The sequence below is a fragment of the Amblyomma mixtum genome, chromosome 1 (genome assembly GCF_055824585.1).
Source record: "Amblyomma mixtum isolate Tamu chromosome 1, ASM5582458v1, whole genome shotgun sequence".
NCBI classification, from domain to species: domain Eukaryota; kingdom Metazoa; phylum Arthropoda; class Arachnida; order Ixodida; family Ixodidae; genus Amblyomma; species Amblyomma mixtum.
In genome coordinates this window covers 234,859,511-234,873,556 of record NC_143012.1, presented here as the reverse complement: position 1 = coordinate 234,873,556, position 14,046 = coordinate 234,859,511, and the positions used below count along the sequence as shown (strand labels likewise).

The 14,046-nt window shown below is 46.4% G+C and overlaps 1 protein-coding gene across 1 annotated transcript in view; it reads left to right on the top strand.

Moving 5' to 3' along the window:
- LOC149371164 (ubiquitin-like modifier-activating enzyme 1) overlaps positions 1-14,046 on the top strand; it is a 62,755-nt gene that overhangs the window by 39,170 nt on the left and 9,539 nt on the right. Inside the window, exons 16-24 of the mRNA XM_089579556.1 lie at positions 991-1,055; positions 2,294-2,342; positions 3,392-3,538; positions 5,512-5,586; positions 5,751-5,907; positions 7,864-8,132; positions 8,877-8,981; positions 9,799-9,882; positions 11,103-11,203. Coding sequence (XP_089435682.1) covers positions 991-1,055; positions 2,294-2,342; positions 3,392-3,538; positions 5,512-5,586; positions 5,751-5,907; positions 7,864-8,132; positions 8,877-8,981; positions 9,799-9,882; positions 11,103-11,203 — 1,052 coding nt within the window. The remainder of the gene's footprint in view (positions 1-990; positions 1,056-2,293; positions 2,343-3,391; positions 3,539-5,511; positions 5,587-5,750; positions 5,908-7,863; positions 8,133-8,876; positions 8,982-9,798; positions 9,883-11,102; positions 11,204-14,046) is intronic.

The following is a 14,046-nucleotide window of genomic DNA, read 5'->3' as shown; positions in this document are numbered from 1 at the left end:
CCAAAAGTCACCGAAACGAAGGAGCATATGGGATGTGTCCATTTTTATTATAATTTGCTGTGTTCATCAATGGGAAAATAATAGGGTGATTATTTCAATTATTATTGCTAACAAAGCGGAAGAAAAAAACACATACCGCCAATGGGACCATAAACCCACGACCTGTGAGTTTCGCGTCCGGTGCTCTACCAACTGGGCTACGGCGACGGCTGTCCAATCTTCCGCTTTTTGGGATATTTATATGTAATGTAACCAAACATTGAGAGTGGTCGCCACTGTGGACGCTATGGACGTCCGCCGCTATGGACGAGATTGGCGCTAGTGAACACTCTCAACGTGTTCACCAGCACCAAGAGAAAGATCGTGTCTATGAAAAGCCGATGGGTACCATCAGATACCCGATACACGGCGGCACTGGTTATGAAACCCAGCACCTCCTACATTTCAGGTGGAGATTCAAATCACTATGCCAACACTGCGTCGTGATGGAAGAGATTACGAGACGTAACCGCTAGCATTTATCGTAACTTACGAATGTTCGGCGCAAATGCTCTAGCAAAAAATCACATATTGAATTTCAACAAAAAAAAATCAATTCTTTTTTGTTGGCTGGTGAGAAAATAATCCATTTAGCCGGCAAAAAAAAAAAAAAATATTGCTTTTTTTTTGTTGAAATTCAACATGTGATTTTTTGCTAGAGCATTTGCGTCGAACATTCGTAAGTTACGCTAAATGCTAGCGGTTACGTCTCGTAATCGCCGTGAGGAGTGTAGAAAGCAAAAATCGTGCAGTACCAGGTGTTGGGAATGAAAAGGGAGTAGTACGGGGGATCTCGGAACTGCCCCGCAGTCTTCTCACGAGGTGGTTCGCACTGCAAGTCTGGCGTTGCCTTGCTGGAGAGGGAACAGGGACGCATCTAGACAAAGGATCAGGACGTCGTTGGCGGGTAGAGCATTCTCACAAATTCTTATGAAGCAAATCTCTCTACAGTGGGCCCGCGACGAGTTTGAAGGCCTGTTCAAGCAAAGTGCCGAGAACGCTGTCCAATACCTCACGTGAGTACAGTGCTGTTGGTCTTCAGCCCTGCCACTGCGGCCCTTTCCTGGTAAAGAAAAAATAAAAGAAATGCGGTCCCCGTAATGCAAGTTCATGTAGTGCGCCAACCATACGCAGTACAAAATGCGCTTTACAGTCGTACACAAGCGGTATTGGAAACGGTGATTCGCATTCGCACAAACGCTTTGCGCGTACACGTGAAGGCCAGGTCCGTCTCGTGTTATGAGAAGGACCTTTTATTCGTGTAGCTGTAGAAAGTTTCTAGTTGCGTGTTTCTGTTAGTGTGTATATGTTTTCCTTTATGCAGTGTGCAAATGCCCTCCGCATGTCTTCTCTATCCTCTCCCCTCCTGCTCCCTCTCTTTTCCTTCGCTCACTACTGCTCGTGCTGCGTAGTATTTTTGTGCGTTTGAGTTCCGCATTTCGGCATTCTCAGTTTTTTTTTTACTCGTCCGATGCTGCATCGTGTACGAAGGCGCAACTCAGCAGCACTCCTGAGGTCAACGACCTTTCGTGGTTGTTGCCCCCCTTCGTATTTGTTTTTATTTGCGTAGTTTAGGAGGAGCTGCATGCCGCACAGTGACCCAAGGTGGAAGGGGCGGTGTTGTGACACTTTTATTAAAACAGCTTTTATGTCAGACATTTGACAGGTCCTGGAACAAGGTGACGAGGGCACGTTGCAGCCTCAGATCCAGGGAGGCGAGCCAGATGGGCCACGGGGGGGGGGGGGGGGGGGGGGGGGGTAAGGATAGGCGGGGGACTGAAAGGCTGTGTGGTACTGCGTAAGAGAGTGTTCTGTATCTGCGTATGTGTGTGACAGCTCGAGCACTGAGGTGTGGAAGTGTACCGGTACAGATAAAGTTTAGCTGGTGCAAGAGGGAAGCGGAAGCAAAAAATCAAACATACGTTATAAACTTCAACGATAATAACATAGTTTTGTAGCAGCGCTGTTAAATGCAGCAAGTTGAACGTAAATGTAAAACCTACCCGGATGACAGAAAACAAATATTCATCACATATACAGAAATTGAAAAAAAAGCTGGTTGTAACGGCTATTTTAAAGTCGGTCTTGAAGGGAGTGGAAAGTGAATTTAATTTCTGTGGTGTAAGTTCATAGCTCTTTTCATCGGCTTGTGAATCGCGTGTTGTGAGGAACATCGAATCAACTGTCGCTGCCATGTGTAATTGTAAGCAAGGCGCCTAATGAACTGAAGCTCTCTGTCGCTGGACTTTTACAGAGATCCTAAATACCGAGACATGATGCTGACACAGCCACAGAACCAAGCGGTAAGCACGCCTGCATCTCTTTTTTTCCTGCTCATTCGCTGACCGTTTAGGTTCCTTTGTTGAGCTCCAATACTAGCGAAGTGCGCAACCGCTGCAAAAGTCGCAATTTTTGTGCTAATCTTATCAACCGTACTCACTGCCATAACTGCGTGCCTTCCTTTCCGCGTTGAGAAAACATAGTGCTCTTAATGCAACATAGAAGAAAAAAGAAACAAGCATAACGGCACGAATACTGGCTGGTAGCAGCATGAGATTGCTTGCGGCATACGATCGTCCACTATGTAATATAGCTGGCATCTCGCATTGCACTACACACTCGTAAAATGTGAACATCTGTGAGGATCGCATCCCAGAATTACGCTTACATGAGGGCTATGCTCCGTGCAGCAACTATATAGTCACTTCGTACGAGCAAAGTAGAAAGCAGCAATTAAGGCTGCGCATTGACGGCGATAGAGAAAGACCAGGCTGAAACCGCAGGGTTCTAGCATGCGTCCTGAAGCAAACACTAAGAAGTGCTAGTCCTTCAAAACACACGGGAGCAACGAAGGACCTGGTGCACTACTACTCGGCGACTTCTTTGCTAAAACTCCGAGTAGCTCAGGAAATTGCCAATAGCGCAGCACGCTGTGTGCTTGTCGCCACTGCTACTTTGGAAAAACGTTAAGCATGCATAAGCGAGAAACTAGTTGTTGCACTCGCGTTCCACAAGAAATCTACGACGAATTCCTAAAGCACTCGTGAGGCCAGTGAACCGGCGGGGCTGTTAAGGGTTTGTTGATCGGAGATAGTCATTCTCGCGAAATCCCATCATCACATGAGAAGTCACATGACCAGGTCACATCATGACAAAGCGAACTATTTAATCCATACTACATACTAAATTAAACCGGTCACATGTGACTCAATAATTTTCAGTGGATACAATGACCTATTAATCCCGTTACGCATGGTGGGCCCTTCATTACACATGCCTGACTCTACGCGAACTCACTTTCAAAACAGATAGGAACGCTGCCTTCCAACTCGGCTTTTGGCACCTCTTGCAGGTGGTCGCGCTGGAAGAGGTGCGGAAGATTCTGATAAAGGAAAGGTGCATCGTTTTCGATGACTGCGTCGACTGGGCTCGTCTGCGCTTCGAAAGCCAGTTCAACATCCAGATACGGCAATTGCTCCGCACCTATCCAGAGGACCACGTGAGTCACGCTTCCTTGGAAAAGTCTCCCATCTCCTGCCACTTAATGCGAAAATCTATGCTCTGAAAAAAGAACCGCGGAAAGCAGGCGTTCCGGATAAAAAGGAAGCTGCACAAAACACAGAAGTGTGCATCGCGAATCTTATTTTTTTATCGTTCAGCAACGAATTGCAAGTATTATTAACGAACAACTCAATGAAGGTGATCACTTCATATTGCAATATCACTTGATATTGCTGGTATCATACCGCGACAGGCGCTGCAGCCGGTGGGTCTTGTGTGACCATGGTTGCTCTTCCCGAGCAACCTCTCGCGACCAATGAGTAACAGAACCGCCACCTGCCACGGTGGGCAGGTTGTGATAATGTCACAAGGTCACGTGACCTATATGGCCCACCTGCTGCCTAGGGAGACAATCTAGGTGTCAGGTGGGCATCCTAGGGCAGGTTGCCCACAGCCTGGCAGTCACACAGAGGGACCTCACAGGTAACTGAAAAGCAACTAAGTGGGAGCTTTAGTGCCAACGTCCTAAAATTTTGTCAAGGCAATACGACGAGTGCCGTGGCCCGTATGTACGGATGTATGAAATATACATTATGGAAGGATCAACAGAAAACCGCGCGCTTCCTCGCTCTGAATTGCTCGGAGTTGGCGGTCGACCGTAACGACAACTTCTATAAGTGCGAAAGCCCACTTACGAAGACTTACATAATGTCCAAGGTATGAGGACTCGCCGCCATCCATAAATGTTGAGTAGAGAAGGACCAATTCTGCATATATGGGCATTAACTCACCAAGGATATAGCATCATGTCCATCTTAAATGAAGAATGAACGCCTGCTTTCACCCGATTTGGTTTAACTACTCGGTGTAACTACGTTAAACCCCTGCCAATTTTTTCTTCCCTCTGGGCCATAATGTAATTTGGCCATATACTATGTACTATACTATACTAGATTATACTATACTATGCCATGCCATACCATACTGTACTTTACTATACTATACTATACTATACTATACTATACTATACTATACTATACTATACTATACTATACTATACTATACTATACTATACTATACTATACTATACTATACTATACTATACTATACTATACTATACTATACTATACTATACTATACTATACTATACTATACTATACTATACTATACTATACTATACTATACTATACTATACTATACTATACTATACTATACTATACTATACTATACTATACTATACTATACTATACTATACTATACTATACTATACTATTATACAATACATCTTTATTTTCCAGAAATAACTGGATGATCTCTTGAGCTAAAAGCTACACAAAAGCTTGACGAGGCCCAATAGACCATTTACAAGGCAGCAGCCTAATGAAAGCAATGGAAATCTCACTACTAAACAATATTAAAGACAGGAACATGACAATAAACGTGACAGATTAGAACAGTGGTAATTTCAAATATTGTAATCGGCAATCAACTAAAAGAAACCCTTTGTAGAACAATGAAAATCGTATCCGACGCCAGAAGAAGCAAAATACATAGATGTTAGGTATTTTGATTCCGTCGCGTTCGAATTTAGGAGAGTCGGTGGTATTCGCCCACTGCCCAATGTTCTGAAGTATTCCAATATCCATTTGCCGAATCAAATAAGAACCGGTTCATGAATATATCTGATTCATATTCGGAATTCCAAATATTCGCACACAGTGCAATGGATCCTACAGTGATTATCACATAGCAATCACTTTTCTTTAGCATTAAAATGTTTATCAAATGTTAGCTGCCCTTTCTGTAACAGTTGGCTAAACCTCAATAGCTCATTAGAAGCCATATTCTCTTAACCGTCCTTTTTTTGGTCGACGCAATAACACATTTCTCATTATCGACTCATATCTGCCCGCATTAGCGGATAATGGCAAAAAAAAAAAAACTTCCTTATTCCAACTGCCTTGTTTGCAGGTCACCTCTTCTGGCACCCCATTTTGGTCTGGACACAAGCGCTGCCCGCACCCTATCCAGTTTGACCCAGATAACGTAAGCAATCTATGCCTCGTGAACGCGTTCTTGCACACTTGGCAAGCCACAGGTTTCTTGGACCTGTAGCTTGGCAGACAGCTGACTTGTGTGACATTTGCAGTGACCACTGTTTTATTTCATTTTTCGCCCTTTTACCCTAATTCCCTGCTGTCTACGCCTAGCCGCTGCACATGGACTACATTGTGGCGGCGGCCAACCTGAGGGCCACCATGTTCGCCATACCGCCGTGCGTCGACCGTGCTGCGATTGCCACCATGTTGGAAGAGGTCCATGTTCCGCCGCCCGACCTGCGCCCGAATGCACCAGAACCAATAGACGGTGCTTAATCTTCTATTTCAGATTCTGTTTCCTGTCGGGGCATTGCATAGCGCTTGTCGAGTTGGTACTGTCAGAGTGCCTCCAGAAACGCATTTTAAGGCGAAAGCCTTTAATGCCCCATTGTTGTCGGCAGAAGGTTGTCAGTCGAGGTGTCACGCTTTTTCTAGTCAGATCAGAAAAAAATCTATGTGCACGATGGGATTCGAACCACCATCCTTCCGTTCCGCAGCCGAGCGTGCTAATGGCTACGCTACTTCCTTTTTTTTTCTTTATTGTGGCTACGCTACTTCCTGCCAACGCAAATGCAGTTTAGGAAAGTAAAAAGAGCGCTAAATTTTACACAAGCCACACAGAAAGACGGACAGGACAGCGCCCGCCCTGTCCGTCTTTCTGTGTGGCTTGTGTGAAATTTAGCGCTGTTTTTACTTTCCTGAACATAATGTCACACCAACTAGCCCAGCAAAAGGTACTGTTAAGCATATGTAGTTCTCCTTGTCTAAGACACTGGAGAGTGTTTGCAGAAAGGCGTCGAATCATACGGATGCCTGCCAAACGCCCTCCAGTGTCTTCAGCATTTAAGATTCACAAACAATTGTGTACTTAATTAACATTTTAGCCACACATCAGTGACACAAGCAGCAACACCGCGCTATAGGCTTTCGCCTCACCGCACGTTAGGTCAACAAAGTGCCCCCTGAATTTTTTAAGCACTTTAGCTCATGGCAAATTGTATTCTACATTTTTATGTTAACACGCGTTACATATACGTTTTTTTTTTATTGAACCTTAAGCCCAACAGCACGCAGATGTTTGGAAACACAGTAACTTTAGAGGGAAATAGTTAAGCGGCCTGCTGTCTACTGTCCGAGACAAGTATAGATATACTGGCTTACCCTTGTATGTACATATTTCCCTGTGATGACTGTAACGAGGGCAGAATCCGCGGTTTTGGCAAAAATTGTTTTCATTTGGGAAAGAAAGTTAAGCAAGAGACAACGGTAGCATTGCGTTCTGTTAAAACTTCGTTGCTTTGCATGCAGTCTGCATACTTCGCTTTGAATGTATATACTACAGTGCATGAAAAGGACTGCGTAATATAGCTGGTTATTTCTGCTGGAAGGGACTGCAGACTGATGAATATTTTATCCGGTAAGGTAAAACCGGCCCCTCGGCAAAAAAATGGCTGCTGATATCTGTGATAGATAGCGTCAGCGGTATCCAACTGAACCTTTATTGCCTTAATGTGTAGTTTCCATGAAATCTGCGCTCTAAACAGAAATGATCAAAAAGGGAGCAAGCTGTTCTATAGCGCTCTCTCTTTCTAGAAGCGATTTTAAAGCTTTTTAAAAGCCCATATATTAGTGTTTAGAGTTCACGCATCTTAGTTAATGCCACACTCGTTATTGGCACTTCCGCCATCTAGGCTGTACTCAAGCGGCAGGCAGTAGTCGTGTCTGTAATTGCAGGCTTTGCAGACGCCGACTACAACAGGAAAGCGACATTTCAGTTTTGAAAAATTACGTTTCAAATTGTTCTACTGTGTTCCTAAACCACACAGTCTAATAATACGTTTATTAAAGAAAAGAAATGTTCGATTGCAGCAAAGAAAATATGGTGGATAAAATTCAGTACAATGTGCCTTTACTATGTAACGTGTATGCTTTGTCATTGTAACTAATCGTTTGCGATGTGCGTCATGATAGCTTTATTCAAGTTGCAGCAACTCCAGCTCCTATAGGTGCAACCATGCTTTTGCAAGTACTAGCGAACTATAAACGGGGGCTGAATTTTGAGCACCTCTTTGAAAGGGTGGTCGTGTTTGTTGCTTGCATTATAGGTGGTCAGCGCAGTTTCCAACAAATAATCCAAGTGTCAAGCGCTCTACGGTTATCAAGGACCCTTGGTAACATGCGGACACTATCCTGACTCGTGCTTCATGCTCGTCTCGTCTTGCAGATGCACGGCGGCTGGGCGAACTGCTGAATGAGCTGCCGAGAGCTGAGAATCTGCAGGACATCACGCTCAGAGCCCTCGAGTTCGACAAGGACGACGACACCAACTTTCACATGGATTTCATCACGGCGGCATCCAACCTCCGAGCAACAAACTACGAAATCACCCCGGCAGACAGGCTGAAGAGCAAGCTGATCGCGGGAAAGATCATTCCTGCCATCGCCACTACCACTTCACTCGTCGCCGGCCTCGCCTGCCTCGAGCTGTACAAGGTGTGTTGCTTTCAGTTTTGCACCTCTAGCGGCTGACATCGAGCGCGGAAACTACAATTATGTACTGAATTTTTTGTACGCCTCACGTGATCCGAAACCTACTTGTGGCGTCAAAGACACTGATCGTCTGCTAAAACAGAAGCCCCGCGGGAGGAGAGATCAAATTTTTAAAAAATTATTTACCTGCTGTACGCTAACTTCACGTGGTATTCATGTTCACTAATATCTTACGGATCATTCCCAGGAAAAAGGAACATACCGCCGAAAATTTGGTCTTTTTGCGTCTTTAAGTGACACCGTGTGTTGCGATGAGCTATACGTCACCTGTTACCTTAAGAGCACCAGAAAAGGGTAGCGTCTATGCAAGCAGGGACAAACCGCTTCTTTCGGAAACCTCGAGGGAGAAATGTGCAGAAAACCATTCTGAACCCCATTTTTTATCGAGATAAAAGCCCCTTCCAAGAGCTGTCCACAAAGGCACCCCAGCATAAAAGCGCGTTCTATGATTGACTGATTGATGACGACTCTAATATTAGCAATGAAAGCAAGGAGGATGATGACAGACGTCGGAGAGCCTTTGAGCCCCGGCGGCCTCCTCGGCCCAGACCACAGCGACTCGAGTACTTGAGGTTGATCGACGTAGTGGTGTTGTGGCGTGATGAGTGATGACAACGATGTGCGTCTGTATTCTCGACAACACGTGCGGCACTTTGCATTGCTGACTGTCTTAAACTGTGCGCGCAGCTAGCTCAGGGGCACGACAAAGCGGAGCTCTTCAAGAACGGCTTCGTCAACCTCGCGTTGCCCTTCTTCGGCTTCTCGGAACCCATTGCACCTGTTAAGAAAAAGGTAAGTGACCACGTTACTCATATGACGACGTATTCGGTTTTTCCGCGATCGTATTCGCTTCCCTGAATGACTACTTCCTGGCCACTGAGTTTCTCGTATGCGTAGTTGTGTCCCCATGCTCTCTAGGCATGCAGCAGACTGGTCCTGCTATTTTCTTTTCCATTCTTTCTTTCTTTCTTTCTTTCTTTCTTTCTTTCTTTCTTTCTTTCTTTCTTTCTTTCTTTCTTTCTTTCTTTCTTTCTTTCTTTCTTTCTTCCTTTCTTTCTTTCTTTCTTTCTTTCCTTCTTTCTTTCTTTCTTTCTTTCTTTCGTCTCATCTTTGAACTCTATCTGCACGTGGCAGCGATGGTGGCTTGGCTTGAGCCAACACCCTCTAAAAACTCTTAAGTATATTGAGAGGGTGTTGCTTGAGCCATTCGGCAGGCCCGTGCACTTTCCTTTTCATCCTTCTCTCAGTCTCAACAACAACAACTGTTCTTCTTGCATGGTGACAACTCCACAAAACTTGTTATGCAGATAACTGCGTGGACTCGATATGTATTATTAGCAACGAATCATACGTGACAATAAAATCTGAGGAGGCAGCACAAAAACAAAAACATATTAGCTCCGGGAGAGCAGATACAAGCGAGGTTGATTAACACTTCTGAAGAGTAGTCTTCGCGCTTTCTAAATAAAATTACCCTCCGCTGGTATTCAGCTTCCCCTGGATAAGAGCTTCTTATTTTGCTGTTCTTAGCACAATTGCTTTGTTCGTGTTTAATTTCTTGCTAGTCGTACCTTTATTCGATGCCATTTTTTTTTCCTTTGCTCTACAGTACCGCGGCGCTGAGTTCACCCTGTGGGATTATATCGAAGTTCAAGGGGAGATGAACCTTAGAGAGTTTCTCGACTACTTCAAGGTGAGTGGTATTTTAGAGCCTAAGCTCTATGCTCTACGGCCAACGCGTAGTAGACGGGGCTGACAACGTAAAGTGCTGGAAAACGAAAATTGGTTTTTGATTAATGGAAATGGCGCACTATCTCTTGCTTTTCTCGGTGGACACCCGAACCGCGCCTTAAGGAAAGAAAGAAACGAAGGAGTGACAGAAAAAAAAGAAAAGGTGTCGTAGTGGAGGGCTCCGGAATAATTTCGACCACCGTAATAGTTAAAAAGTTAGCAAAGCTAATCGCTCTACTAGTTAACATGTCTCGCATGTTTTCTGACGTCCGCCTACACGTGTATTGCTGTGCCGCAAAAGCGTTTCTTTACCTCAAAAATCCTATTTTAAATTTAACGCCGGGCTTTCCTGCAACACGTGGCAGGCACAACGCAACTAGAGACGCTGCTTTTACGCTATTGTGTCAAAGCATTATTATGCATTCAGCTGTGGTAGCACGGGGTGTGAACTGCGGACATCATACGAGACACCAAGCTGTTTGAGTCTGGAGGCAGTCTGTGTCAGGGGCGAACGCCGGAGGTAGGTCCCCACGAACACCGTGAAAGGGTTCCCACTGCGCGTTAGTACCTTGGAGTAAAAGCCGAAGCACCAAACGAGTGTAGCCAAAACTCTGTTCTCTTACTACGAGCGGAAAGTCGGGGTGACGCAGCCTAGCTTGGGGAGGGTGTCTTGGTCGTCGCCCCTGTTAAGTTAACCTTGTCTCGGAGGATCAAAGACCCTTGTTTTATGTGGCATGGGGGTAATCTTGGAGGACAAGAGCCGCACATCTGGCTAATAGCGAGTGCTTGCTCGCAACGGAGGTCTGAAAAAGAGCTCGACTACATCAGGATCATTCGGAAAATCTACGCTGTTCCGATTCTCATCCTAGGTCATATAGCCCATACCCTACAACCAATTTCCCATTTCTCAAAACCCGTCCCTACACGCTACGTCCCAGGGGAGACCATGGAACTGTCCCCGCGCCCGCTCTCCCGGCTGTCGGTCGCTATAGTAGCTCATCCCTATTGATTTCTTTCCACTTTCGAGAGGCAAGATCCCAACTGCCGTCGGGCCTCATCTTTTATGTTACAGTTGGGATTAAACCCGTGATCAGTAGTGCGGGCGGGGCTCCTTTTCCTTATTTATTTAAAGTGCCTCAAACTGCACATTGCTGCCGAACAATCGCCTCTTCCTTTCCGCAGGAGAATCACGGAGTTGAAATTTTCATGTTGTCCGAAGGAGTCTGCTTGTTGTACGCTGGTTACATGCCCCCGTCCTACTACCAGGAGCGTTTCAAAATGCCGTAAGTGTTCGCCGTCTCACTTTAGTCCCCATTGTTGTCTCACTCTTCAGTGTGTTTGGGTGGGCACGGCGCTGCAGCATTAGCGAGTACACGTTTCCCAATACTGCAGTCATAGGTTGCGCCAAGCTTACTTTTTTCTTTTTATGCCGAGAAGCGGTTATTGGAAAGCCAGCCTGAACCGTCGGGGAAGCCGAATTCGTAACACAGAGGGGCGCTTTGGTTATTCGCTTTGTCGAATTTAAAGAATTTATAATTAATTCGGATTAGAGTTTTAATATTTAGTATCTGAAATATTAAATTCGGTGTTGCAATTACTTTTTGACGACTGGCACATCACTCCGCGAGCTGACCCCTTTTGTGGGCATAGCAGGTAGTGCGAACGAGACTGCGAACGATATAGGAAAAAAAATCTGAGGTAAATCTCAACAATTTTGAAACTTGTCAGTTATTTTTATGTTGTTTAACGCAGCTAATGTGTTGGACGCAGCTAATTGTGTTGCGTCCGCTGTACGAAAAGTCACAGCTCTAAATCCTCGCATCTCCATTCGTCAAAACGACATGAAGCAGACCAGGAAGATAAATAAGAATTGCCTGGGAAAAGATTTTTCCCATGTGGACGAAACCGGCTTACTCACAAACAGGAAATACAGGCATCTTTCACCGCACAATATAACACGGTTTATCGTCACTGTCAGCAGTCACTGTTACAGAGCTCATCATTGCACTGTTGGCGTCTCGCATTGCTTTAAGGACACATCGCCACCCAAGGGGTGAAACTTGTTGCATTACTATTTGATTTTGAGTACTTTAAAAGGGGGCGATACCAAATTTTTTGTGCACCCTTTCTTTGTTTCAAACTTTGCGAATTGCTCCTGAATGTCTGATACACCCCCCCCCCCCCCCCCTGGGATTCATGTATGCGCGGTTAATAATTTATCATTGCCTTTTTTTATACCCAGCGATTTCGATTTCGGTTCGTGAGCACCGGTCTTGGCTGTGACGTCATAACCGTGAAAGATCAGTAACCGTAGCCGCATGGGCCCCAAAAAGTTGTGACGCACAGCAACAATGTGCTCGTCTGCTCTCATATACATGCCGTACATAGCGCCTTTCTAAATGACTGAAAAGTTGGTCGGTGCAGCAATATCATGAGAAATGCCAAGCGAGTGAGGGACAGCACCAAGTTCTCAAATCGAGCTGCTCGACTGAGCAGATCTCAGTCGGCAGACCGCTTACGCCAGTGTGGTTTCTGCTTTATATTCAGTCAGGCGGCAGGCGGCCTATCGCTTTCCCACACTACAACGAAGCAATGCATTAAAGTGCGCACCGACTGTTCGCCGTCTTCACTTCGCCCCCACTCGCAGCCGCGCCACAAGACTGCTCCGGTGGTGGTGAAAACTTTTTATTCAGTGAAAGGAGAGTTTGCAGGCAAAAATGGCCCATTGAATGGGTGGTGTCCATAGTACGGGACCTCGCTGGCTGAGGCCGCTACTCGCACCCGTTGGACTAGAGCCCTTTGAGACTAGAGCCCCGAGCAGTTGAGCAGGGCTGCCTCCCATGCCTCTCGGGAAGGCTAAGGGTTTGGGGGAAGGGGAGGATTCTCCTGACAGGCCCAAACCATGCGGAAGCTATCAAACATTTCCCCATAGTGAGGGCAACGCCCATCAATTTTGGGGTCAAAATGTTTCGCTATTGCAGACCACAACAAAGTGTTGGTCTGCAGCGCCTCAGAGTTCGCCATCGGCTTTACTCAGGCCCTAAGCAGGGACCGGGAAAAGCCGGTGCCGTTCCCAATAGTATTCTTGAATTTCCCTGAACCGCAGAAACGGTTGCCTAATCTCTGAGCCGGAGGAGCCTGGATGAGGTGCCCGGTGGGCATGCGCTCGGGCGGCCGCTGCCTCGTTACCTATAAGGCCCTGATGGCCCGGAGTCCAAACTATGCGTTTGAGTGAAGGGTTCGATTCTCTTACTACCAGCTTTAGAATATATGGTAGGCTAAAGGTGAAACCTCGCCAGCCAGGTAGTGTTCACATCACAGGCTCGACGCGAATCTGATTATTACCTCCGGATTCGGGTCCGAGGCGGCATGCGCAGTGGCTACCTCCTCGGCCTGCGCTGAATTTGGAGCTCGATATGACAGGCCGTTAACGTGTTGGTCATGCTGAACTACGGCGGCCGTATAGAATCCAATGGGCGACGGCCGTGCCACGTCTGCGTAGTCTAAACTCTGGTTGGATCCGCGTTGGTGTTTGAGACTGCTCCGGATCCCGTGGCTGTTGATTTCGATATCTGCTGCTCGCTTTTAGAGCGAAACCTCTACTCTTCACACTATAACTGCCAAGGTCATCCGGCATTGCGTGTGTGACCTTGCGCAGGCGGAGCGGAGGCGTGGCAAGTGACGTCATACCTAGTGACTCTCTGTGGAGAGGCGGTGCATGTGCGCTCGCTCGGAGCCTCGCCGCTGCTGTACCACGTGACTAACGGAGAGAGGGGGGCTCGCTTTCGATCACCTTTCGATCGTATACCTAGGTTTAACCGGGATAAACCTCCGTAATTTTTTATGCGAAGCATATTACTAGAGGTACACTACAGCCCTTCGCCGTGGTTACGCGCCGTGCACACCACGTGGTACAGTGACGTCACACCACGTGACATACCACGTGACACATGACGTCACGACAGAGGAAGACGGAGGTACACTACAGCCCTTCGCCGTGGTTATGCGCCGTGCACACCACGTGGTACAGTGACGTCACACCACGTGACATACCACGTGAGACATGACGTCACGACAGAGGAAGACGGAGGTACACTACAGCCCTTCGCCGTGGTTATGCGCCGTG